Source organism: Lethenteron reissneri, chromosome 28, assembly GCF_015708825.2.
Source record: "Lethenteron reissneri isolate LAM-NWPU_2019-01 chromosome 28, ASM1570882v1, whole genome shotgun sequence".
NCBI classification, from domain to species: Eukaryota; Metazoa; Chordata; class Hyperoartia; order Petromyzontiformes; family Petromyzontidae; genus Lethenteron; species Lethenteron reissneri.
This window is the reverse complement of record NC_083806.1, coordinates 4,447,108-4,473,865: the sequence shown is the minus strand read 5'-3', so window position 1 is coordinate 4,473,865 and position 26,758 is coordinate 4,447,108. Positions and strand designations below refer to the sequence as shown.

At 56.0% G+C, this 26,758-nt stretch overlaps 2 protein-coding genes across 2 annotated transcripts in view; both read right to left on the bottom strand.

Moving 5' to 3' along the window:
* The window catches only part of LOC133348859 (histone-lysine N-methyltransferase SETD1B-like), a 19,699-nt gene extending 5,853 nt beyond the window's left edge, over positions 1–13,846 (bottom strand). The window contains exons 1-13 of the mRNA XM_061561925.1: positions 13,720–13,846; positions 12,855–13,217; positions 11,650–12,120; positions 10,193–11,260; positions 9,390–9,614; positions 8,897–8,993; positions 8,546–8,667; positions 8,011–8,197; positions 7,366–7,812; positions 4,030–6,947; positions 2,552–2,695; positions 980–1,117; positions 92–211 (exon numbers count right to left, since the gene is read on the bottom strand). Coding sequence (XP_061417909.1) covers positions 92–211; positions 980–1,117; positions 2,552–2,695; positions 4,030–6,947; positions 7,366–7,812; positions 8,011–8,197; positions 8,546–8,667; positions 8,897–8,993; positions 9,390–9,614; positions 10,193–11,260; positions 11,650–12,120; positions 12,855–13,094 — 6,177 coding nt within the window. The 5' untranslated portion in view covers positions 13,095–13,217; positions 13,720–13,846. The remainder of the gene's footprint in view (positions 1–91; positions 212–979; positions 1,118–2,551; positions 2,696–4,029; positions 6,948–7,365; positions 7,813–8,010; positions 8,198–8,545; positions 8,668–8,896; positions 8,994–9,389; positions 9,615–10,192; positions 11,261–11,649; positions 12,121–12,854; positions 13,218–13,719) is intronic.
* LOC133348717 (histone-lysine N-methyltransferase SETD1B-A-like) overlaps positions 13,690–26,758 on the bottom strand; it is a 24,784-nt gene continuing 11,715 nt past the window's right edge. The window contains exons 2-7 of the mRNA XM_061561654.1: positions 25,231–25,436; positions 21,823–21,977; positions 19,810–19,908; positions 19,145–19,415; positions 15,143–15,249; positions 13,690–14,541 (exon numbers count right to left, since the gene is read on the bottom strand). Of these exons, the coding sequence (XP_061417638.1) occupies positions 13,690–14,541; positions 15,143–15,249; positions 19,145–19,415; positions 19,810–19,908; positions 21,823–21,977; positions 25,231–25,436 (1,690 nt within the window). The remainder of the gene's footprint in view (positions 14,542–15,142; positions 15,250–19,144; positions 19,416–19,809; positions 19,909–21,822; positions 21,978–25,230; positions 25,437–26,758) is intronic.

Below are 26,758 nucleotides of genomic sequence, written 5' to 3'. Positions count from 1 at the left end.
AGACCGAGTTCCGAGCGAGAGCGTCCGAGGCTGAGTTGGGGTGGTGGGGGGAGGTGGGGGGGGGGGGGGGGGGGGGGGGGTTTTAACCCACCTGCCGGATGCCCTCGCCGACGTATTCGATCACCATCTCGTCCGCCGCGATCGGCTCCAAGGCGAAGAGGCCCCAGTCGTGGATGTCGCTCTTGGTGAACTTGAGCTTCTTCTTGCGGAACTGGAGACACAGACGTGAGAGCGCACGCACACACACACACAAAGGGTCATACGGAGACCTTGCTTAAATTCCTCTGTGTCTCATGAGCGCCTAACATCTCATCTCAGCCATTCCGACTGCTTGCTACGGTCTAGCCAAGGAGACCCCCCTCAGTGGATTTTCTGTTTGCACTTAGTCACATATTCACTTTAAGATGTTTTCTTGTTCATGTTTTTTTGTTGCAGTTGCACCCGAATCAAGAGCCGAATGGATCACAGGGCTATACTTAATAAATAAACTTGAACTTGAGTGACAGCCGTCTCTGTGCGGCACGAGGTGTATGCAGGAATGGCCTGCAAGTAGGCCTAAGTCAGCCATATACATATTACCACACATATGCGTACAGGAACATGCGTACACAAGCAAAGGTAAAGATCTCCCGTACAGCCTTTAAGAGACTGTTGGAGCAGCAAGTGCTGTTAGAGAGCACCGATAAAGGCTTGCATGGCACACGAGGGATGGGGTGGCCAGCACCATGCCTGATCATCCCCTTCGTCTCTCCAGTGATGATGTGATGATGTGATGTTTACGCATCGCCCCCTCATTTCAAGCCGAGTCTACCTAGGGGAGGCCCAGGATTAGTTCAGGTAATCTCTGCCATCGTAATTGGCCGTGAGCGGGAATCCGAACTCGGGTTGCCGGGTTCGTAGCGCAGCGTGCTCACGGACACACGCGCACGGACACACGCGCCCGGACAGGCGTCGTCCTGTAACCGTGAGCGGTGCGCACCTTGAGCTGGTTGAACTTGAAGAGGTCGCTGTCAGCCGGACCCCCACTGCCGAACGACGCCAACAGCCTCCTCTGCTCCGAGCGCCGCTCCGAGCCGGCGCGCGTCGACAGAGACGGCTGGGCCGGGATGCTCATGCCCTGCGAGCGAGACGACCGACAGAACGACGCCAGGATGAGGCCGGAAGCACAACAACATCTCACCAGGGTCAGGATGGAACCGCAACAAAATGACGTCGGGGTCAGGCCGGCTCGCAAGTTTGTTAATCCACTGTTGAGGGCCCACGGGACCAGGACGGTCTCAGTGGCAAAGCGTGGCCCTGCATGCGGAACGAGCAGAGTGAACCTATCAACTATATACAGGGTCCATACTCTTTGATTCTTTCGGAAAAGTCACGTAGGTATAAAAGAAAATAAATCAGGACGTTTCGGGCGCAACAGAAGCGTCCGTCTGCCTCAGCAGCAGACCATACTTTCCCACCTGTAAAAAAGGGCACAGCAAAATAACTGTCGCTACAATTATTTTGCTGTGCCCTTTTTTGATTTAATTGATTTATTTTCATTTATTATTATTTAATTTCATTATTTTTTACCTATGTGACTTTACCGAAAGAACCAAAGAGTATGGATTCCTGCAGTCACGAAAGCTTCAAATCAAGATATGCAGGGTGTTTAAAAAAGATGGACCCTATTTCAAAGCAGTATATTTCACGATGGCAACATGTTACAATTACACAAAAAATTACAAACGGTTTAATGAGTTATCAAGTTTTACTAACCATTTTATAAATGCTCTATGTGCCCTCCACCTGCTGTACGGACAACATCGAGACGATAGTTGAATTCGTCCCAAACGCCTCTCTTCTCACGTTTTCCTCTGAGGTGCGTGGTCGCCCTGTGCTCTTCCCCCCTTACATAAACAGCCTGTTGCCTCAAATTGTCGGTACCAACGACGAATGCTCTCTGACATTGGCGGATCAATGACAAAACTCCGTTGAAACGCACGCTGCACCGCAATTACAAATTCAGTCTTGGTGAACTGCAGAACGCAAAACGCCCTTTGTATTGCGGGGTCACCATCTTGCGAATGACTGAGGCTAGGGGCTGTGTATGCACTGGGAGAAGCATATAGCAGTAATCAGTTGAAACTCTATGCCCCGCCCTTTCAAGTGGTAAGAGTTTCATTCATGGGCAAGTAAGACCCACTGAGCTGTCTAGTGACCTGGCCACAACTGATAGCTCAATGAAGTGGCTTATCGTCTGGACATGTATTGCAGCCAAATACTCCAAACGCACGTTGATTAGAAATGTGGGGGGGAAAACTGGAGGACCCGGTGAAAAATCCACGCTAAAAAAGGGTGAGAGAGACACGCAAAGACCGAATAAACAGCAGGTGTCAGGGTCAGGATCGTACCCACGACCTCCTGCATACGAGGCCAAGTGGTTAACATCTGGCCACCGCGTCGCCCGCCGGTGAGGACCCAAGGTACGAGGACGGTCTCATTAGCAAAGCGCGGGCCATGCGCGCGGAACGAGCGAAGCGCGCGCGAGGGACGGGCGGTCGTCGGGGGTCACCTGCGTGTCGGCCGGAAGCTGCTCGTCTAGCGCGACGAGCCGCTCGGCCAGGTAGTGCGCCTTCTCCTTCATGCTGATCTTGTAGTAGCCCTCGCTGCGGGCACAGCCCGTTGCGTGCTCGCGCAGCCCGTCGCTCGCCACCTTCTTGCGGTGCCCGCGCCCGCCGGGACGCTCGGCACGCGGGATGTGCGTGTGTGCGGCGCCGTCAAGGAGCGCAGCGGGGCGAATTGTGCGTGCATGGTGGTCACCGCGCGTGGTGGTCACCACGTACCCACGTGTTTGCGTTGACCCATAACCACCTGTGGTTTATCTTCTTGGTTCTTTCGGTAAAGTCACGTAGAAGGGAAGTAATAAAATAATAAAATAATAAAACATAATAAAATTATTCTCACGACGTTTCGGCCACAACGCAAGCAGCCGTCCTCAGGTGAAGAATGAAACACCACCAAGCTTGGAGCGTATATTTAAGCTGGGTTGGAGGGGGGAAATAGACGCTCCAAGCTTGGTGGTGTTTCATTCTTCACCTGAGGACGGCTGCTTGCGTTGTGGCCGAAACGTCGTGAGAATTATTTTTTTATGTTTTATTATTTTATTACTTCCCTTCTACGTGACTTTACCGAAAGAACCAAGAAGATGAATCCCTGAAGTCACGAAAGCTTTACACCTGTGGTTTGTCCCTTGACCTCGTAAAATGTCTCTTCGGTTAGTTGTGCAATACTGCTCGAAGACAATGTACTCATTCTCTACAATATTGATGTCTTTGTTTTGTTGTTGCTGTACTCACGTTTGTGTGTCCGTGCGTCAATGTGTTCATGTGTTTGCATCTGGTGGTGTTGGTGTATTTGTGTGCTTGTGTTCGTGTGCCCGTGTGAGTAGTAGTGCAGCGGTTAGCGTGCTGCACTACAAGCCCGGTGACACGAGTTCGATTCTAGCTCACGGCCAATATTAGTGACGATTATCTGAACCGGTCCTGGGCCTCCCCTAGGTCGACTCAGCCTCATATGAGGACCTGGTGCTGTGTGTAAAACATCGCCACAAGGAAGCTAAAGCTCGTCGGGCGTGGTGCTGGCCACCCTCGTGTGCAGTGCCGGCCTTCATAGGTGCTCGCTAACAGCACTTGCCTCAACAGACTGTTAAGGTTATACGGGGGATCTTTATATTTGTGATCGTGCATTGGGGTGGGGGGGTGGGGAACGGTGGTACAGTGGTTAGTGCTGTGAACCTGATAACCCGAATCCGATTTCCAGCCACGGCCATCCTGAGTAGCAAGCGATTCCTGAACTGGCCAGAGACCCCCCCCCCCCCCCCATAAGGTGTCTGGCCATGCCAGCCTTAATAGGTGCACGCTGGCGGCACTTACGTACATTCAAGGCTAAAGAAGTGACCTCTGCTTCAGCCGTCTGTACGCAGGCGTGTCGCGGCGGGTACGCGTGCGGGGGTGCGCGTGCGGGGGCGGGGGTGCGCGTGCGGGTGCGTGCGCGCGACGCTATCACGGGAAGGATATGAGGGTGAGGGACCCAGTGGGTGTCGTTGAGCCACTCCATGCTGTTGTCCTGCGTCAGGAGGCTCGCGTAGGTCGTGCGCAGGTACTCCACGTCCTCCGCGTCGATGCCCATGTCCCAGATGTCGTAGAGGATCGCCATCTCCTCGAACTGGCTGCGCGGGCGGAACTGGAAGTCGGGCGGCGAGGGCGGCGGCGTGGGGATGCGCGCCGCCAGCCCCTCCGACGGCCGCAGGCCGCGCCGCCGGCCCTTCCGACCCATCTTGGGCCGCGTGGCCGCCGTCGCCTCCGCCAGGAGGCCCTCGGCCAGCGCCGTCTCGACGCCGCCCCTGTCGCTGCCGCTGCTGACGCCGCCGCCGCCGCAAACGCCGACCGGCGTCAGCGCGTCGGGGATGGGGACGGCGACGGCGGCGGCGGCGGCGGCGGCGATCGGCGTGACGCCCGGCTGCGGCGTGGACGTTCTCACGTCCACCTTGGGAGCTTCTGAGTGGGGCGGCTCCTGAGCGAGGGGTTTTGGCAGGAAGGCCTCAGGCAGGACCTCGGATTTGATCGTCTCGGAGAGCCGGTCTTCACTCCTCTCCTCCTCCTTCAACTCCTCTTCTTTCAGCACCTTCTTTGTCACGATGTCATCTTTCGGTAACTCTTCCTTCACCGTCCTCTTTATGACAGCGTCGTCTGCTAAAACCTCATCTTTCAGTGCCTTTATCAAGACCTCCTCTTTCAAAACCTCCTCCTGAACTGTCCTCTTTTTAACGTCGTCTTTCAAGGCCTCCTGCTTCAGTGGCTTCTTTCTCATTACCTCCTCTTTCAACACCTCATCCTTCACCGTCTTCTTGTTGATGACGTCGTCATTTTTCGTGACATCCATGTCGTCTTTCAACACCTCTTCTTTTGGAACCTTCCTCTTCAAGACCTCTTCTTTCAACTCCTCTTCTTCCACCGACACCAGCTCCTCTTTCAGGTCGTGCACCTTCTCAACGAGTTTGGCTTGAACAACCATTTCCTCGGCCGCGCCCGAAAGCCTCAAGTCCTCCACGTCACGAGTCCTGGAATCCCGCACCGCCTCCTCGGCAGGCGACGCCGCCGAAGCGTCGCCCTCCACCTCGTCGCGCGGCGGCGACATCTCCTCGTCCGGCGGAGTGAGCCTCGACTCGGTCTCGATCGAGGTCCCTATCGGTCGAGACTCTGAGTCCCGGGCTACGAGCTCCCCGCCGTCCCGGGAGGACCGCGTCTTCTCGGCGGACGAGGGGGGCCCCGGGAGGAGGGGAGGCGAGGCGGCGGCTTCGCTCGTGACGCACGGCGCGGGCACCGTCTCCACAGGAACAACTCCCCTGCGCTTCGATCTCAACTTGGTCTCTGCCGGCTTGGGGCTCTCGGTGAACGAGGCCGCTCGCAGGCGCAGCTCGCCGACGACGCGACGATCCTCCTCCCGTTCCTCCTCCTCCGCCTCCTCCGTCTCCTCCGTGGTCTCCTCCGGCGCCTCCACTTCTCGCTTGCACACGACCTCCACTTCCATCTTCTCCGCCGCCGGGCGCCCGAGCTCTCCGTCCTCCCGCTCGTCCTCCGACGGCCGTGTCGCTCCGTCGGCCCGCGACTCCCGCGCGCCCTTCTGCGTGATCTCGGCGAGCAGCTCGGCGGCGACGTCGGCGGCGGTGCCGGAGTCGGCCTTGTACCGCAGGTTTTTGCCGAGCTCCGCCTGCAAGGCCGACTGCTGCGCCGAGAGCTTCAGTGTCACCACCTTCTCCGTCCGGTCTGCGTCCACGTAGCGGAACTGCTTGAGCTTCTCCCAGTCCCTCGAGTGTAGCATCACCACGGGCCGCAGCTTGATCTTGTCCGACGTCGACCTCTTCGATTCCTCGCAAACGTCGGCGACTTTGGCCTCGGACCTCGGCTTGCAGATGTCATCGGGGGTCACGGCGGGGGACGAGGCCTGCGGCGAAGCGACGTCGTCCTTCGTCTCGGACCGATCCCTCTCGTCCACCGGCGGCTCGGGCGAGGGACGACTCTCCTCCAGCGCTTCGTCCTCCGACAGGAAGGAGAGTATGGCCGACACGGCCCCGTTGTGCTCCGGGACGTCGTCGTCCGATGAGATGTCGCACTCGATCTCGCCCCTCCTGAAGAGACTCTCGGTCCTCTTCTGGCCGCTCGACGTCTCCTTGCCGTCCAGCGGGGGCAAGGAGGTGTCCATCGCAGTGTCGTCGTCCTTGCCAACAAAGGTCCGCGAATTCTGAAACGAAGGAAACTCCTTGCCGGGCAGCGGCCCACAGTCGGCCGATGCGAGGACGCGCCGCTGGCTCTCGCCGTCACTGGCGGCCGGGCTGCGCGGCAAAGCCTCGGCAAATGGCGACACGAAGCCCATGTCCCTGCCGGGCGTCACGGGGATGTTGAGGTGAAGATTCGGCGACCGCGGAGGGAGCAACGTCGACCCCGACAGGGACCCCAGGAGCGACGCGGGAGTGACAGAGTCCGACAGCGACGTCCGCGCCGTCGAAGACACCCTCTGCGGCACGGCAAAGCCGTGCGGCGCCGTCGGTGGCGGCCTCTGCGCCGCAATCCTCCACGCGACGACGCCGCCGCCGCCGCAGGAGTCCGCATCCGACGAGGAGAGCCGCGGCCCCCGCGACTCGGGGAAGTCGACGTCGGAGAACGTCGACTGCAGCGGCGGGTCCCTGCCGGGCGTCCGAGGCACGTCCCCCTCCTCCTCGTCGTCGCACTCGGCCGTCTCCAGGTCGCTCTCGTCCGAGCGCGGCGGGGCGCCCGGTGGCGTGGCCGGCCCCACGCCGAGCGGTGCAACCGGCCGGCCCGGCGGAGCGGCCGCAACGGCAAGCGGCGGCGGCGGCGATGCCGCCACGGGGGAACCCGGCGCACTCTTGTGCTCGCAGAACGCCGGCAGGTCTGCAACAGTATTGGCATGTGATGTTAAGTCTATGGGTTTTGATAATTATCTATGGGTTCAATATCAGTCTACGGGTCCTATGTTATACTATGGGTTCTGTTCGTATGACTTCAATGTTAGTTAAGTCCTATATTAATCTAAGGGTTCTACAGCAGTCCATGGGCGCTTTGTTAGTCTATGGAGCCAATTGAATTATACAGAGCGCACGTTTTGGATCTCAAATCCCTAATCAAACTTTGACCTGCATGACCGAAGCTGTCTCGGCACGACCGCCGATCTCACCGACGGCAAACGCACAGGCCGACGAGACTGCCAGCGACGACATGGCCAGCACCGGTCTGCCGGCGGGGGTGGGGGGGGGGGGTGAACACTTCACGGGCAGACGGGGACGGCGGAGCGAGAGGGGGCAACCCATACCTGCCGTGGGCACCTCGTCGCCCTCGTCGTCGGCGTCGAACGTGTAGTCCTCGTCGTCGCGCGCCAGCGCCGCCGCCACGGCACCAGCGCTCGCCCGCGCTCTCGTCTCGCGCCTCGCGCTCTCCTCCTCCTCCTCCGACTCGGACTCGGACGACTCGGACGACGAAGAGCTGCTCTCGTACTCCGAGGAGGAGGAGGACGACGAGGAGGAGGAGGACGACGACGAAGACGACGACGACGAGGAGGACGAGGAGATGGACAACGAGGCCTTGTCCGCGGGGCGGGCGTCCGATGGAGACACGCGACTCGCCGTCTCCAGCTCAGACTCCGGCTCCGATTCCGACTGCGTCTCCGAGCCAGAACGCGACTCCGACTGCGACTCCGAGCCGGATGCGGAGGTCGACTCCGTGCCGGACTTTGAGGAGACCTCGCTGGCCGTCTGAGCGCCTGTGGAATGAGTCAATAGGAAAGAAAAGCGTTAAGGGCGGTTTTTTGTATTTGTGTTGAACCGAGCGGCCCCGAGGAATGCCCGATCACCTTTGCAGGATCATGCCCGGTTCAAAACGTGCATACATTACGCAGTCTAAACTAGATTTTGCGAATCGACTGTTGGAATCGTGTCTGTGGTCCAGCCGGCGTCGTTACCATCCGATTCCATCTTCACGTCAACTGCTCGCGCCTTCTTCTCCACGTCAGAGCGTTCCTCTTCCACCACTTCCGCCAATTCTGCCGCTGCCTCTTCCGTCTCTTCCACATCATCATCTTCTTCTTCCTCCTCCTCCTCCTCATCCTCCTCTTCCTCGTCCTCCTCCTCCACTGACATCTCTTGCTCCTGGGAGAAAAGGGCGGAATAGAATCAGTGTAAAGTGAAGCTTCATCTGAAAAGGGTTGTTGTTTTTTGACCCAAAGTCCGATGACGGCATAGGGTCACCTGATAAAATGTTCTTTCCCCATGAACTTCTATTCTGTGCCATGCACTATCCTCATATCTCATTCCACCACATCCTTCCATCTCTCCCCCGGTCTCCAAAAGTATGCTGCTAACACAATTTCATTCATCGCAGAAATGATCGACGGATTGATCGACTATTTCCACGGCGTGGAGCGCCCTTCGCGTGTGACGACGGCGACGCAGGGTGGATCGCCGTTTGGATGGGGCGACGACATGGTGGATCCCCACCTTCTTCTCCTCCTCCTCTTCCTCCCCTTCGCTGTCGAGCTCCAGCGGCCGGGCCACCCTGTGCTTCCGCACGCGTCCAACCGGCTGCCCCTCGGCCTCCGAGGCGTCGCTCATCCTCTCCTCTGCTCACGCACACACACGCGCGCGCAGACACACACGCACGCACACACACACGCACGCACGCACGCACACATGCACACACACGCACACACATGCGCACACACACGCACACAAAAGCACACGCACAAAGGTGGTCGTCCATTGTGCTATTGGCAGTGGTGGAGATGTGCCGGTATGCAACGGGTTAAGGCCACGCTGATGCTAAAATACAGTATAATAAAATATGGAAACCTTCATCGTCTTCCTCCTCCAGCTCGCACGAGGGGCTCAGGCGCGCCCTCTTCTGCTCCGACACGGCAGCTGGCTCCGGGGGCTCTTTCCGCTTCACCTGGGGACATAGGAAGAAGGGAAGGAACCGTTTGGTGGTCACTCACGATGCTGCTGTCAAGTTACAATAAAAATGTTGTGGAAATGGAGCAGCACAACGTGATTAGAACGACTGATGAGAGGCGGAAGATTAACGCTGGAGGGGAGACCGGCAGAAGGGAAGAGAAGCGGAGGAAGACGGGGGTAGGGAAGACAGGAGCGAGACGGCACCAGATAGAGTTTGGAGGCCGCTATTGTACAGCAACAGCTGAGGAAAGAAAGTAACGGAAGAGAGCGAGGTGGGTGGGGGGGGAGGCCTTCGCCCAGCAGTGTGAAGTTACAGGAGGCCGACAACAACGTCCGCTCCAAGCGACGTCACGAGGGCGAGTCATCCCTTTGACCTGGGACTGAGAGTCACCTTGAAGGAGGGCAACCTCAGCGCGCCGCGCAGGCCCATGCCGAAGCCAAGGCCGTCGACGCCCAGCACCGAGCCCTTCCCCCAGCTCTCGAAGGGCGAGGGCCCGCACAGCAACGCCGAGATGGGCTCCGCCGCCACTTTGCCCGGCTCGTCGCTCTTTCCGCCAGCGTCCTCCGGCTTGGCGACCTCCTCCGACTTGCCGGCCTCCTCCTCCTTGCAGGGCGTCTGCGCGGCGGACGCAGGAGAGAGAGAAAAGAACGAGCGGTTGGATCTCAGCACTGTTGGGACACGGGCGCGACACTCGCTTTGGACATTGTCTTTACGGGAGCGTCCAGTATTTAATTGGCTAAATATATTGAATGAACGGTTGACAAATAAGGGATTAATGTGTTGATTTGCGTGGGCAAGATTTATTTCGCAATCTTATGTTTACACCACAAGAGGTTTGGCCAATTCAATTAATGCGTCGCGCGATTCATAACGGAGTTTTGAGTTTGGCCAAGTTACAATTATTAAGTTGCGACCTAAAAATTTAATTATGAACCGAATGGCATATTGGCTGTGAAAACTCACATTGTCAAGTTAACCGACTGCTGTGAGGATATTTTAAGTTAATTAACAAGCGTTCGTCTTCAGGTCGGAGGAAATCAGAGAACCTGTAACCCCCGTGGTCCGTGTGAGACAAACTAAACTATTTTAATTTTACTAGGTAAGGCCCACTGAGCTGACGAGGATGACGACGGTGACGAACCTGAAAAGAAAATAAACTCCCCATCCCGGCGAGCGACATTCAAGCACCTCACCTTGAAATTCCTCTCCTGCTTTTCCCACCAGTGGTCAAAGGTCTTGAAGGCGAGACCCTCCACCATTCGCTTCCTCACGTCCCGGATCATGATGTTCTTCAGCTCGGTCATCACGGCCTCCAGCACGCCATCGATCGTTGCCTGGTGGGGGTCGTCCTTCTTCTTGGGGGGCGGCCTGTACCCTGGCGGGGGAACCGCCGGGTTGAACGTCACCGGCGGCAGCGGCAGCGGCAGTGGCAGAGGAAGCGGCAGCTTGGGGTAGAGCTGCGCCGACGGGTAGGGCGGCGCGGCACCGCCAGACATCGGCGGCCCCTGCAAGTGACCCATGCCGCCCATGCCGACGCCGCCGGGACCGCCGGGACCACCGGCGCCGCCGGCGTGAGAAGGCCTGGGAAGCGGGTACGGGTAAGGGTACGGAGCGTGGGGCGCGGGCTGGCCCGGCGCGGGCTGGCCCGGCATCCCCGCCGAGTTGGCCGAGTAGCGCTGCATCATGTGTATGCGGCTCAGCATCTGCGTCTGCATCTGGAAGGACATGGGCGCCCCCGGCGCGGTGCTGCGGAACCAGTGCCGCACCAGCTCCGCCTGGTTGGGCATGCCGTAGTGGAAGTGGGGCAGCAGCGGCGGCATGGCCGAGTGGGGCGGGGGCAGCGGCGGGGGCAGCGGGGGCATCGGCAGCCCCGGGGGGGGCGGCAGCGGAGGCCTCAGGACGGAGGACGGCGGCGGAGGAGGCGGCGGCGGCGGCGGAGGCGGCAGAGGGGGCGGCACCAGCGTTGGCAGAGGAGGGGGCGGCGGAACGCAGGGAGGGGGCGGAAGGGGTGGCATGGAAAAGGGGGGCGGGATGGAGGGGGGGAATCCCGGCGGGGGCGGGTGGGGGGGCGGGGGGATCGGCGGGGGGGGCAGGTTGATGGGGGGCGGCCCCGTGGGGGGGATGGACGTTGGCAGGGGGTGGGGCACTGAGGTGGGTACGGGCGAGTTCACTTCGATGGGTGCGGAGATGGACGAGGACTGCCCCGTCTCATTGTCCGAGATGTCCATGTCGTCGTCCGACAGCTCTTTGGGAGGTGGAGGCTGCGGAGATCAACAAGAACACAAGGCCAATTAAACACCAAACATTTTACAAAGTGAACAATGGTCATGAGAAATAAAAATAAAAAATGCCACTGCCAGGCTCCTGACTCGCACCTGACACTCAGATCCCTCTACTGGCTCCCAATCCAATCGCAGATAAATTTAGAGATCACACTCACGATCTTCCAAGATCCACCATTGACTCGCTCTGCCCTTTCGTCTCTCGTGTCACTCTACTCCCCTGGACGCCCTCTACCACCTCTCCCGTCCCCTCTCCCTCCGCATCCCGCCACTCCCTCGGCTCCAGTAACCGCTGCGCACAAACCGACACGACCCACCGACCCTCGCGCCACAGGCGAGCGTCGCCGCCTCCCGTCGCGGAGCGTTACCTCGCTGGGCACCTCGACCATCTCCACGTCTGCCCCCCTGCTGTCCTCGGCGTCCACGATGGGCGTGGCGCACTCCGACGGCAGCCTGCCCTCGCCGTCCGACCTAGCTGGCAGGGGCGGCGGCCTGCTCGGCGTGGAGGGGCGGCTGTCGGGCTTGGCGCCACCGAGGCTCTTGCTGGGCGTCGCCGGGCAGCTGTCCTGCTTCGGCGTCTGCGGCCAAACGTCCTGTTTGGGCGTCTGAGTCCTGCTGCTCGGCCGCGACGAAGACGACGTCGTTGGCGTCGTCGGCGGCGGCTGCTGAGGTTGCTGCTGCTGCTGCTGCTCGGCCCTGGGCGTGTGGGCGCCGCCGCTCTCGGAGCTGAACGATAGGCGCGTGTCCGGGCTGAACACGTCCGGCTTCGAGGGCCTCAGCTCGCTGTCCTTGCGCAGCGTCGACACCATCGCTTCCACGCCCTTGAGGATCGTTGAGCTCTGCGGGAAAAGCGGCGACGCGGCGCTTAGTCAGTGTCGTTTCATTCATTTGGTTGGCGCGACGTGCGAGGGCAACGATACGATTTCGGACGTACGTTGCAGACACTTTAAAGAAGGCATGGGCGATCGTTAGTGTAATTGTGACCAAAGTCAGGGGTTCATTTCTCACTGAATTCTTTTCGGGTCGCTGGACTGGAGTAGGTGGCTCGTAATTGGTAGCCACAGCCATAGTGAGAGGAAAACTGGATGTGGCGTCCCAGGTGCCGAAATATTTTCTGGGCAGACCAGGCGGAAATTAAGCGCTAGGCATAGAACGTCAGCCAATTAGAACTCAGAGGTGGCCAAACTAAAAATGAACCATACAAATAAGGTTAGACAAATGGGACAAAAAGTATTGATTCTTATATTAAATCACAACAATTCATTAAATAGCCAAAATGTGAAAAAGTATATCTATGAATGCTTTTGTGTTTAATTTTTTGTGCTTCTCCCCGCACCTCCGATTAGCACAATTGGCTACATACGGTGAGAAAGAATTTCAACATACACGTACATAATGTCACTGCACTCACAATACCATAGATGTGAGTAACGATACAAATGACACAGTGAAAAATAAAAACCATACAGGATCGATTCTATCAATCAAATCACAACCAGTGCCCAAATCGCGACAATTCATCGAAATGGTTTTTCAGCAGCGGGGGAGAAGTTACGAATTGATCCATCCTCACCGAGCTCCTCTCGTCGCGACTGTCATCCACCTCATCACCAATGTCCGACTCGTCGGAGAAAGACAACGGTGTCGGCGAGATCTCCTCCAGCTCAAAGCCGTAGATGGTGGAGATGGGCGTGGGAGGCGTGGGCGGGGACGGAGGCCTCCTCCGTCCGCGCGTCGCCTCCCTCTCGCCGCTGGGGACGTTGTCGTCCATGAGGAAGGTGGGGAACTTCGCCCTCTGCTCCTTGAGCAGCATCTCGATGCGCGAGTCGAGGCTGCACGGCTGCGCCGAGCCCGGGGGACTCTCGCCGGGCAGGCTCGAGGAGGGGGGCGGCGTGGAGGAGGCGGAGGGCACGGGCGACGGCGTGCGGCGGGAAGTCTTCTCGGCGAGAGAGAGAGAGAGAGCGACACAAACCGGCGCCGAATCAAATCACGCAGGTGCGTTTGGTATTGGCGCCATTCTTACGATGCAGAACCATCACGGCGGGGCTCAGGTCCGCAGCAGTTTCATGGCAGGGGGCGAAGTTTGCGACGTGGCTTTACCCGTTTGGCTCAATTGCAAAAATAGTTTTTCAATTTAGCAAGTTTCGACAGTGACACCTGCGAGTTCCCACACAGTGTTAATGTTGCATCAACACTAATTTATAGCAACGTTTTCTTCGTATTGCACGACATAACAGACGGACGGCCAGAGCTAATGCATTCATGCTTTCTACATTAATTGCAAAAAAACAGATATATTCATTTTAATCATAGCTCTCTAGGGGAAGGTGGGAATTGTGTGAATGGAAAAGACTGTAAACTTGTAAAGGTGTCATCGAGGTGGGTCTAAGACGAGCCTTTAGACAATTCTACAGACGCAAACCGCCATCACTCCTCACCTTCACTCCGCTCTCCCGAGAGAGCGACGGTGAGTCAGCCGCCACCGATGCCTTGGCCGTCACAAACGAGCCATCACTCCCTTCCCCGTGCCGGGGCGGTCCCTCGCCGGGGGGCGACTTTGGCCGCTCCGGCTCGCCGTACGCTCCCCTCCACGGCGCGGAAGTCGGCGGAGCGGCCGTGGCGGTCACCGCCGCCGCCGCCGGCACCGCCGGGGTTGTCGCCGACGAGCCCGGGTATCCTGCGTAGGTTGTCGTCGTCGGCGGGGGAGGCAGCGGGGGGGGCGGATGATTGGGGAACCCGCCGGGGCGGCCGTGGTGGGCCGACCCGTGGAACGCCGACGGCGACGGCAGCAGTGGCTGTTGCCACGCCGTCGTCTCGGGCGGCGCCGCGAACGACTTGTGCTCGAGGCCCTGGCCGGCGTACCCTTCCGCCGGGAAGAACCGCTGAGTCGCGCCGGTTGCGGTGCGCCGCCCGCCCTCCTTCGCCGTCGTCGGGAGGTAGGCCGCCTCGTGAAGAGGGGCGGCTGACGACGAGGAGGAACAAGAGGCGGTGGGCGTCTGCGGCGGCTCGAGAGAGACCGGGGTGCCGGCGCTGTGCATCGAGCCGTACGATAGCGAGTCGACGGAGCCCGGCGTGCCGTGCTGCGTCGCCGACGACAGCGGCGTCGGCGGCAGTACCGAGGAGGAGGCCGGGGTATCGCGCAGACCGCTCGAGTAGGCCGTGTCGGTGGAGTAGGGCGTGTCGGCCGACGCCAGGCTCGCCGATGCAGCGCTCTGGTAGCAGCCGTTCTCGCTCAACGTCCGGCGGCGCGGGTCACAGGGCTGAGATGGCAGCGGCGGCAGCGGCGGCACGCACAAACGTCAAGGAGTTACTGTCGTGCGCTCGCAGCGTAGACCGGGTGAAATGGGTTTCAAGAAAGAAATGTCTTTGTCCCAGATGTCATCCCAATTGTGCTATGAGCATTATGCACCCCTCCGTGCTAGACAACGACCCAGGTAAACAAATATCACAGAGCTACCAGCGAGACCTCAAGTGACCTGTGGTCCATACAGTAGGGGCAGCACTTTTCCACCAGTCCTGTCGCTGAGAGTAACGTTTCACACATGATTGGTCAAAATTAAGAATGTTATTTACACTGCTGGAATTTAGAAAATTTAAGTGCACAACCAAATTTAACGTGGTGGCTATTTTTTTTGCTTGGTCATTGGTGGTTGGGCTGAGACCATCGATTCACTGCGTTTGAGACCCTGGGGTTTTACCGGTGTCTGTCTGGATTTAAACTTGGGATTTCAGCAGCGCCAGCTCAGCGCTCTGAACTCCAAGGCCTCTGGTCACCGTAAAACAAGTTTAGAGAAGAGGGAATTACAACAACGACAACAACAACAACAACACGAACAGTAAATACAGGAGAGCCAACCTCACCTGGCACGTGTCGGCGGGCCCCTCCTCCGTGAGCTTCTCCACCGGCAACGTCTGCGGCGTGAATTTCCCGCTGAGCAGGAGATCGTAGAGCTTCCCCCGCATCTCCCCTGGGCAGAAGGACAACAAAACGGTGGCGGTCACTCGCCGCTGTCACAGCTGGGCCATCGCGGGATGGCCAGTCACAGCTGTCTCAGCTGGGCAAAAAACGATGGGGCTCATCTCCTGTTTACAGGCCTGAGCCAGTGGTGGAAATTCCGAATTCCTTTGGCGTGGGGTGGGACTCTTCATATGACGACCACTATTGACTTCCCCAGCATGTGGTACTAATTTTATCGACCCCGGACGGATGATGATGATAGGCCGAGTTAAACCCCAATGAGGATCTGAACTCGCAACTTTCCGATTACGAGCCTCTCGCTCTACCGCTGGGCCACCTGACCTGAGATCATACGTGCACACTGAAAACCGCACAGCTGATTGCACACCTCATTCAAACACACAAACACTCACACAGACAGTTATTCAGAAGCACACACTCCCGCACTCTCACTCATTCATTCCGAGTGCAACGGGGCTCGCCGAGCAATGCGTAAAAACCGGCGTATCGCCACAGCACCCCACAGAAATTGCACGCTCGTGTGTTAGCATCACAGACAACTTTGCCCGGCGCAAAATGCTGCGGCGAGGAAAGCAATTTTTACTTTTCAACTGAACCATCGGCCCAAAAGTTCGTTATTAACCAAAACCGTACGAATTAAAAGTACATCCAAACTCGTTGGTCAGGTAGTGGAAGGGGGACTTAACTGAGGGGCCGATTTTCCGGCCAACAGCACAGTTGTTCTCAGATTACACGATATTGTCTGGGGCCCGCTGATGTCTGTTTGTCGCGGGTAACCCAAGTTGGGAGACGCACACGCTGCGTCCGTGTCGCCATGCTAATTTACGCAAACGAGGCAAACACTCGCTGTGTCTGCGTGTCCCCAGCAAACTTGGCGCTCACCACACATCACCCCATTACTTTGCCGTATTAGCCTTCACAGGTGTTCGCTAACGTACATATGTATGTTGAACTTCATTCGCACCATATGGAGCCAACCGCGCTAATTTCCCCAACAGTCTGTTAAGACTTAAGGCTGCATTTAATTAGCCTTAACTTGTGCGCGGTGTGGGGAACGGTGACGTAGCGTAATTCGCTGCGCTACGAACCCAATGACCTGACATCGATTATTGGCACCGCGGCCAACTTTAGTGGAACGGCGGCATGACCGAGCGGCGGCGCGTTCGCCGCTTGTTTGTCGCAAAGGTTCACGGTTCAAATCCGGCGGCCGCCCTGGTTATAACGACGGGCACAACAACCGGAACGATTGTTGCGTCTGCTTCACAGTTGACATTCGAGACGCCCCTGATGTCATTCGCAAGAGCGGGCCATTGCGTGCCGGCGTGAGGATCCAAATTTGCCAAGTCCGAAAATGATGCCGCAAGTTACTCAAATGAGATTACACAGCAGTAATCATCGCCCCCAGCTGGCAGACTAATGCCCCGGGCAACTCTTGCAGGTGAGACTCTGTCGTCGTTCCTTGGGTTCTCACCTGGCTCAACAAAACAAACTTAAAACTTCGAGTGGCAAGCGTCATCTGAATAGGTGCTGGACCTCCCCTAGGGCGACTCAGCTTTACATGAACAGCTGGTGTGGTGATTTAAGGGCCCTTGTTACGGCGCAATCGACATGTCCGTTCCTATCCTCATTATTATTGAACATCAGTACTTGGGAGACAAAGGCGGCTCTGGAATGGTATTGGCCACATCGGCCTTTCTCATGTGTCACATGCTTGCCAACAGTACTTGCCCTGACAGCCTATGACGCTAAACATTTGCGTGTGAGAGAAATGTATGAGCACAGCAAGCGCCTCCTGTCTCAACCGGCACGCGATGCTAAAAAGGGAAATAATTTGGCAACTGCCAACCTCTCTTCCCTCCGGCCCGTGCATTCTAACATTTCGCCAGAGAATGCCGGTGATTAAGGGTGTGACGATGCATAGATTCACCAATTAATATTGGTTCTTGAGCTCACCGCAGATGTATCGAATCACACTGCGTAAAGAGCAGAGTTCTTCGATTCACATATACGGAGTGTATTGCAGGTGATTGAAAATCTTGTAATTATTGGAGATGGATACGGACTTTCAAATTACCTGACAACCCTGGTAAATTTTGCAGCGAACTTTGGGTGAGAGAGATTTGTGGATCCCTAGTCAGGGTGAAAAATATCACCGCCAGCCGACCCCGGCGATTCAATCAATCGGCACGATTCAAGGCTGCGAGTAAATTCAATCAACGTTTTTGTTGACGCTGCGGTGAATGGAGCAGCGCCTCCCGCGGATGGAGGGGTGACGCTAACCAATTGAAAGTGACAATACAATCGATCGAAAACAATGGATCATCGCGAGCAACAATGGATACGTGTAGCATCCCTTGGTGATGCGTCGTTACGTGCCCGGGCACACATATCATTAAGGAAGGGTGCCAGCTAATTTTACACGCTCCTAGTACAAAACACAAACCAGTTTCCAGGCCGCCACATATCTAGGTTTGCTTCTTGAGGAAAGGATAAGGCTACTTAAAAAAAAGTCCCGTTTATCTCATTGGCAGTCCAGCACCGCGCAGCGGCCAGGAGATTCACAGTATGGCAACGGATTCTAGAATCTATCCGTGCGGAGTTTTGAGTGCGAGGTGGCCTGTTGTGGACAAATGGAGAAATTGTGTCGTGGAATTGACCGGCCTGTGCGATACGAACATCGGCGTCCCGTGAGGATTAAAGAGCGCAAGCTCCTCATTAAGCTGGAAAGCTCTTCCACACAGGAGTGGCTATCAGCGAGTTTAACGATGCACTGATACATTGATTCAACTCCGTCCATTTCTACTTTCCCGATACATGCATTCAGAAAATTGCACGTGCAAAGATCGCTGTGTTTTGATTCGAGTATGTCGATGTTCTTGACTGTTATAAAGTTGAGTAGATTTCGGTAGGAGGCATCATGCCTCCTACCCAATTGAGTTTTCAGGTCCATATGGTGTACAGCCGTTCAATACGGGCAAAAATAATGTTTTGTCTATTTGTTTTGTGTTTCTCCCTTGTGATGGGACTTTGTAGGATGAACGTTGAGATTTACAAGGGCTCGAGGTGACCAATAAGGTCTGAATTGGTCTGTAATAAGGTAGGCGCTGATAAGGGGTTGACAGGTATGCATCATGTCTAGAAGGGATGATAGTGGCCTAGTGTTTGGTTGAGTGTGTGTTTAAGTATGTGTGTTGGAGTGCGTGTATTTAAGCATCTTTGAGCGTGAGTTCGTTGAAGTGAGTGTGTTTGATTGAGTGTGAGTGTGTGAGTGAGTGAGTGTGGGCGTGCATCTTTGATTGAATGTGCATGGAGGTGAATGTATGTTTGCACACGTTTGAATGAGTGAGTTTTAGTGAATGCATATTTGAGTGAATGAGAGTGAATGACAGTGTTTTATTTTGTGCACACGTGGGAGTGAATGTATATTTAAGTGTTTGAGTTTGAGTGTGTGTATAGACACAATTTTTGTTTGTGGGGAGTGGTTGTGCAGCGGTTAGTGCGTTGCGCTACGAACCCGACGACCTGAGTTTGATTCCCGCTCACGGCAAACACCAGTGGCCATTATCTGCACCAGTCCTGGGCCTCCTTCTCAGTATGTATGTTGAACTTCTTTCACACCGCACATAGCTAACCACGCTTATCGGAAGTGCGGGGAAGGACAACCTGGTGTGATGTATAAACATCATGGTTCTGTCCACACCTCGTGTGCTGTGCTAACCTTCCTAGGTGCTCACTAATAGCACATTCTGAAATGGCTATAAGGGAATCCCTTGTCGATGACTTTTATGCATCACATTCTAGTCACCACGATCCAGCAAGTGAAAGGGACTATCTCTCATTCATTCCTCCACTGCACGCTGCAGCATACCACACCGCCCCCTCACCTCCGTTGTCGAGCAGCACGTGCATGAGGTTTCCCATCACAGACGTGTTGTGCAGTTTCTCCACAGCCTCCTTGGCCGCCTTCACCGTGGTGAAGATCACCTTGGCCAGGCCCATGTGCTTCCTCGTCTTGGGATGGTGCAGGATCTCCATGGCGTCAATGTCGCCAAACTTCTTGCACATGTCCGTTAGGAAGTGCTCCTTGATGTTGTCGTTGAGCTTCGCGAAGGTCACCTCCTTCGGCGGGATCGGGCCCACGTAATACTCATCAATCTGCCGGGTGAGGGTCATTGGATTGGGAGGGGGGGGGGCATTAGCGGAGAAAAGAACGAGTGAAACCAGCCATCAGCTCATGATTTCATTAAAGTGTCATATTAATTAGGTGTGTAACGATTTGCGACTAATTCCGAAATTAGAATCGAGACACGACAGGTGGATGGAATCACCATTCACAACTACCCCTCCAATGCTATTGTCACAACTCAGGATAGCAAATCGTTTCAACAATTACTTTCTTTTAAACAGTGCAGTGAATGTAACAGCCCACTGGTGGCTTGCAGGGGTGACATGAAGGCATTGCGTACAGCGCGTACGATTCGCGAACCACTGTACGTACGGCGAACCATGGTGTCGCCCACGTCACAACAAGCCTTGTCGCAGGCCTCACCTTGAACTTGGGCAGTGGCAACTCGGCCTCCACGATTCGCGTCCATCGCCGGGAAGCGCGCGGGTCATGTACGGACGTGACGGGCGGCAGCCCGGGATTCTGTAAGATGCACGGGTGGAGGGTGGTGGTGGGCATGGCAGTGGCGCGAGGGGTCAGGGCAAGGTCATGGCACACGAAGGGGGCATCGCAAAGGGGGGAGGGCCAGCGAAGGAGCGGGACACGGCGAGGCTGCGGTGAAAACACTCGCAGGTGAAACGGCTTCAATTAGCGCGCTGTCGGGGAAAGGAGCTCAAAGGGACAATTAAATTGCCCTATTGTTCTACGTGAGCTCCCGTAGGCCAATATGTGTGCGCTGTGAAACCCAGGGTGGAGGGCAGACAGGGGGCTGTGGTGTTTAGTTGTTGTGATTCGGGTTTTTGTCTTGGCGGTGTGGTGTTGTGTGTGGTTTGCCTGGTGGAGGGCTGGGGTGCTGCTTTAGACAGCACCCAGTCACCGATTACACAGAGAATAGCTCTAAGGTTTACGTGATGCGAGAATGCATCATAAGCGCACAGATGTGTGGTGTGGCTAGAACCACATTGGGCCTCCCCGTTGCCTACGCTTACACACTGTAACAGGTACTCGTGTTAAAGTTGAGTAGGCCTAGGCGGGAGGCCCAGGAACGGATGTGGCAACACTTCGCCACTTATGTTAGCCGTGTATCAAACTCAGGTTTCTGGGTTTGCTGTTCCACCACTCCCCGGCACCATGAACACAGAAAAAAAACACACACACACTTAAATACACACTCACAAACCCATACACTCAAGGTTCTCACTAACTCGAATACACATTCACACACTCAGGCACTCATTCACTCGCATTTAAACACACACACTCTCACAGACGTAAATATATACCCACTCAATCACACTCAATTAGACACTCACTCTTGCATTCAAACACCAAAACGCAGAAACTAATTTTAACTTGCACTCAAACTCACAGACTCATTCACTCACTCTTAACACGGTCGCGCACACACACACAAAGTCACACAGCTTCAAGCAGTCACACACAGACACAGTCTCAAAGTTACACATAAACAGTGAGAAATACTGCCGGAAACAGTCACACACACACAAGGATCGTTCCACGCACCGTTACACACACAGAATCATACACAAAGCCCCACACACACAATCATTCACACTCTTTCACTCACCAAATCTAATTCACACACCCAATTCACACACTTAGTCATCCAGACACTCACACAAACATAGCAACACACATCCTCACACTCAATGACACTCACTCACTCCCATCCCTCACACGTATGACACCAAGTCATTCAGCCACTCAAACATACTGACACACTCACACTCATTCAGATATTCAACCGCTACACTCATTCAGACACTCACTAAAACACTGACACACTGACACACTCCAATTAGAAAACATGCAACACTAAGTGATTCAGAAACTCACTCAATCGTACTCAGTCAGGCAGACAAAGAGAAATACAAAGATCAAGTGCTGTAAGCGAGCACCCGAGTTTGATTCCCGCTAGTGGCCAAAGTCGGTCCTGGGCCCTCCCCTAGGTCGACTCAGCCTCAATTGAGTATCTGGTGCGTTGTGCAAACATCGTAACTGGGGAGACAAAGGCGGCCGGGCGTGGTGCTGGCAACCCACCCCCATGCGTAGCTTTCCGGCCTTCATAGGTGCTACTCGCCAACACCACTGGCCCAGACAGTCAGCCAAGACAACAACAACCGCCATTTGCCACTAAGTGGCGGTGACGTCACCACGACGCTTGTGCCAGGCCAAGTGCACCTTGAGGCCACGTGAAGTGTCGAACGCCCGCTGGCAGGAGGTCACGGGTCGACTGACCGAGATGACCGAGATGACTGGCTGATGCACCACCTATGCCCCCTACTGTACCAACTTGCTGTGCTTTAGCCACCCGGCGCTCCGCTCGTTGTTGTGAGCGTCGCTCCTCCAAGACACTCGCTCGCTCACACACGTCACCTGCGGTTGGAAGCTCTGCCCATCGTATCGGTAGAGCTTGTGCTGGCCTTTCTTCAGCGCTGGATCCACCAGCAGCTTGTAGCTCCTCCAGTGCTGCTTCTTCGCTCCTCCGCTTGCAGCGCCTCCTCCTCCAGGGATCACCCCGTTCACGGAGCCTGCAGCAGGAGTGACAGTCGCGTTTTAGGGGGCAGCAGAGGTACCGCCAGCAGCAGAGGTAGCAGCAATTCCAGGGGTATCAACAGAGGTCATCAACACCAGGAGTATCAGTAGCAGCAGTAGCAGCAGTGGAAAGGGCTAGTGGCAGCAGATGTATCAGCAGCAGAGGTAGCAGTAATTCCAGGGGTATCAACAGAGGTCATCAGCACCAGGAGTATCAGTAGCAGCAGTAGCAGCAGTGGCAGGGGCTAGTGGCAGCAGGTGTATCAGCAGCAGGTGTAGCAACAGTAGAGGTAGCAGCAGCTAGAGTATCAGCAACAGCAGGGTGACTGGCAGCGGCAGCAGTAGCAAGCTGCAACAGCAGAAGTGTTCGTGGCAGCAGTAGCAGCAAGCTGCAACAGCAGCAGTGTTCGTGGCAGCAGTAGCAGCAGCAGCAGCAAGCTGCAACAGTAGCAGTGTTCGTGTCAGCAGCAGCAGTAGCAAGCTGCAACAGCAGCAGGCTTCGTGGCAGTAGCAGCAGTAGCAGCAATGTCCGTGGCAGCAGCAGTAGCAGCAGCAGCAGTATCAGCAAGCTGCAACAGCAGCAGTGTTCGTTGCAGCAGCAGCAACAGCAGCAGGGTTCGTGGCAGTAGCAGCAGCAGCAAGCTGCAACAGCAGCAGTGTTCGTGGCAGCAGCAGTAGTAGCAGTAGCAAGCTGCAACAGCAGCAGCAAGCTGCAACAGCAGAAGTGTTCGTGGCAGCAGCAGCAGTAGAGGCAGCAGGGACTGCAGCAGTAACGGTGGTAGAAGGAGCGGCAGCAGCGGCGGGGGGTTTCGGCGAGGTTAGCGCCGTCAGGAGCAGCGCTGCTGCTATTGTTACTGCTGCTGCGAGTACAGCGAAAGGACGTCAGTAGCATCCCTACGACCACGATCTTACAAACCTACGTGGGTCGTTCTCCAGCAGCCAGACACTGCACCGTGTGGAAGGAGAGCGAGCGAGCGAGTACCAGTGAGCGCGAACACATAGACTCACGTCGCATACTCGTCCAACACGTTTGCCCGTCCCCCAAACAAACAACTTGGTGTATAACGCACACGTGCAGAGGGTGCAATGCGCTCATACGTAGGCGCATACCCATGCCATGTGTTGGATTGTGTACAGTGCGTACAGTGCATCACTGCGCTTACCACGCTGTGCTGCACGCGTGCACTGTACTACTGTACACACACGTGGAATGTGCGTGCTTACAGCGCGTGCAGTATCGGTGGTGTGCGAACGGGCAGGACGTACACGCATGTGCTGTACGCACACACGTTGACTTTACACACGTGTAGCCGTGCGTAGAAAACACGAAGTGGGCTTCCTGTAAAAGTGACGGACATCATCATGGGTGTACTTTGTGGCATGCTTCGTGCGTACACGTGCGCAGTCTGGAACACACGTGAGCTGTATGACACACTTGTACAGTACACACACACAATGCGTGTTCTACACGTGTTCTGTAAGCAAAACGTGTACAGCATTCACACACGTGTACTTCAAGTAGAATGCACACACGTACAATACAGTGATGAAGACATTGTCCATGTATTATGTTGTTAGTGTGTACATACAGTACACACATGTACTACTATGTAGACATTAAACGAAAAACACTCCCCGTGCAAGAGACAGGGAGTACAAAGTCTATGTTGTAGCACGTGTGCACCTACAGTGTATACACGTGCAGTGTGTACACACTGGTACATATTTCTGAGACTTGCACTGCATGTAGCAGATAGTGTGGGCACATCGTATGTGTACAAGTGTAAGAGTTTGTGCACATGAGTGTTCCACGTATAAACTTTCACAGGCAGGACGCAGATACGTATGATGTATGTAGAACACACTACAAACAAGTATACATGTGACAGAATACATACTGTACGTGTACCATGTAGCGAGTAGATTGTTTCAACACGTGACAGTTCATGCACTGCAAACACATGGCAAGAATGTACACACGTGTAAAGTACGTACCCCCCACGGAATGTGAATACACAAAAGTGTATGTCCACGTGATAAACAGTACTATTGTGAAAATGTGTGCAGTACGAAATGTGTACGTACATAGAACACGCACAAATATTGCCCAAGTGTCATAGAGCACACAAAATACACACGCGCACAAAGTGATTACTTTCCAAAATAACTACATCACATAGGTGTACGTGTTGAGTCGTCTGTGTTGTCTGTTTGTGTCCCCACGTGACATACAGTACGTACAGTGCCCGTGTGCACTGTACACGCAACACGTGTGTTGCGTGTACAGTGCACACCGTGTACTGTACGTGCAAAACACACACGCCACTGTCCACATGGCAAGAGTCCAAACGGTGTGAGTCTATTAGTATGTACTGTGTGTGGTACACACGTGTGCTGCGTGAATACTAATGTACAATGAGCAGTGTATTGTATCATAAAATACACTGTGTATTGGACAGCGTGTTGTGCATGCACAATACACACAGCATATTGTCCAAGGCACATACTATTTATTGTGCATGTGTGTGTGTGTACACAGTGTGTGTGTGTACACACTGAACTCGTGCCAGACACCAAACACGCCACATCATGACACACGCAATTAACAAAGTACACATATACATTTTTCACACATGGACACTGTACATACAATAACATGAGTGTGTTCAGAGTGTGTGTCTCTGAAATTCGGTTCAGCATCAGCAGCCAGACTCAGACGACAACAAACAACGATGACGATGATGATGCTGGTGACAAAAATACTGTATCGTGACACAAATCATATTGGTAACTCGTAATTATGATGGTGACATTATGATGATGATGGTGACATGATAATGAAGTGGATGAGTATGATGATGACACGCTTGCTGCTGAAAATGAAGCTTCTGGTGTTAACTATGATGATGATTATGAAGCTGGTTATGAAGAAGTTGCTGCTGATGATGATGAAGTTGCTCCTGCCGCTGATGCTGGAAATGCTGCTGTTGGTGTTAACTATGATGATTATGAAGCTGGTTATGAAGAAGTTGCTGCTGCTGATGATGGAGATGCTGCTGTTGGTAATTATTATGAAGTTGATGATGAAGCCCATGAAGTTCCTGATCATGCTAACCACGCTCATGACTGACGATGATGATGTAGAAGCTGCTGCTGTTGCTGCTGATGATGATGAGGAAGCGGTTATCGATGCTTATCATGTTGCTGAAGCTTCCACACAGATGACAGTGTAGACTGTATGTCTCTCACTAGCAGCAGCAGCAGCTCCTCTCTTGTCTCCAGCTCCCGTCTGTTCGTGGACCCTGACAGCCGGTCGCTGCCCGGGTCTCGCCTCTCCCGAAGACCTGACGACATGACCCTCTCTGCCCTTCTTCCAGCAGAAGGAGGAGGAAGGGGGTGGAGGACACCCCGGGAAGTAGTAGGCGGCCCAGAAGACCACCGACCACCAAAAGCCTCTTCACACGAACACCAACACCACCATCAGCAGCATCAGCATCAAGCTTCCACAAAACGGCACCCACGTCTGGCCGCGTAGTCCCGTCGGGGCGCCGGCGGCAACAAGACGAATGGCAGCAGCAACAGCAAGGGGGTTGCCAGCAGCAGCAGCAGCAGGAGAAGAGGCGTGTGGCCGCATATTGTGGGAGAGTCGCTGCCTCTCGCTCGCCTCCCGCCTCTGTGCTCTGTGCCCTGTGTGCTGCTGCTGCTGCGGCCGCCGCCGCCGCCGCTGCTGCTGGTGGATGCCCCCCGCGTCCCGTCCCGCCAGGCCCAGCCGCAGATTCGTGCGCGCGGCAGATTTCGCGTGGGCTCCGGGACACCCCCCCCCCTCCTCTCCTACACCACCCATCCCGCATCCTCGCTACAACCCCTCATCCTCCTACACCCCCTGCCCTCTCCTACACCCCCTCCCTCCTCCTCCTCCTACACCCCTCCCTCCTCCCTCCTCCACCCCTCCTCCTCCACCCGCCCCTCCGCCTCCACCCTCCTCCTCCCGCCCAGCACCCTCAGCCTCCTACACCCCCTCCCTCCTCTCCCTCCACCCCCTCATCCTCCTACACCCCCTCCCCTCCTCCCCTCCACCCCCTCATCCTCCTACACCCCCTCCCCTCCTCCTCCTCCTACACCCCCTCCCCTCCTCCACCCCTCCTCCTCCACCCCTCCCCTCCGCCTCCACCCCCTCCCCCCCACCCCCTCATCCTCCTACACCCCCTCCCCTCCTCCCCTCCACCCCCTCATCCTCCTACACCCCCTCCCCTCCTCCCCTCCACCCCCTCATCCTCCTACACCCCCTCCCCTCCTCCCCTCCACCCCCTCTCCTCCTACCCCCCTCCCCTCCTCCTCTCCTCCTACACCCCCTCCCCTCCTCCTACACCCCCTCCCCTTCCCCCTCCTCCCCTCCCCCCTCATCCTCCTACACCCCCTGCCCTCCTCCTCCTCTCCTCTACCCCTCCCCTCCTCCCCCCCTCCCCCTCCACCCCCTTCCCCTCCACCCCTCCTCCCCTCCACCCCTCCTCCCCCTCATCCTCCTACACCCTCCCCTCCTCCTCCTCTCCTTTACCCCGCCCCTCCTCCCCCTCCCCTCCTCCCCTCCACCACCCCTCCCCTCCTCCTCCACCCCACCCCTCCTCCACCCCTCCCCTCCTCCATCCCTCCCCTCCTCCACCCTCCCCTCCTCGCCCCCTCCTCCCCCCTCCTCCTCCCCCCCCCCCTTTTCCCCCTCCTCCCCCCTCCCCTCCTCCTCCACTCCTCCTCCACCCCTCCCCTCCTCCTCCCCCCCTCC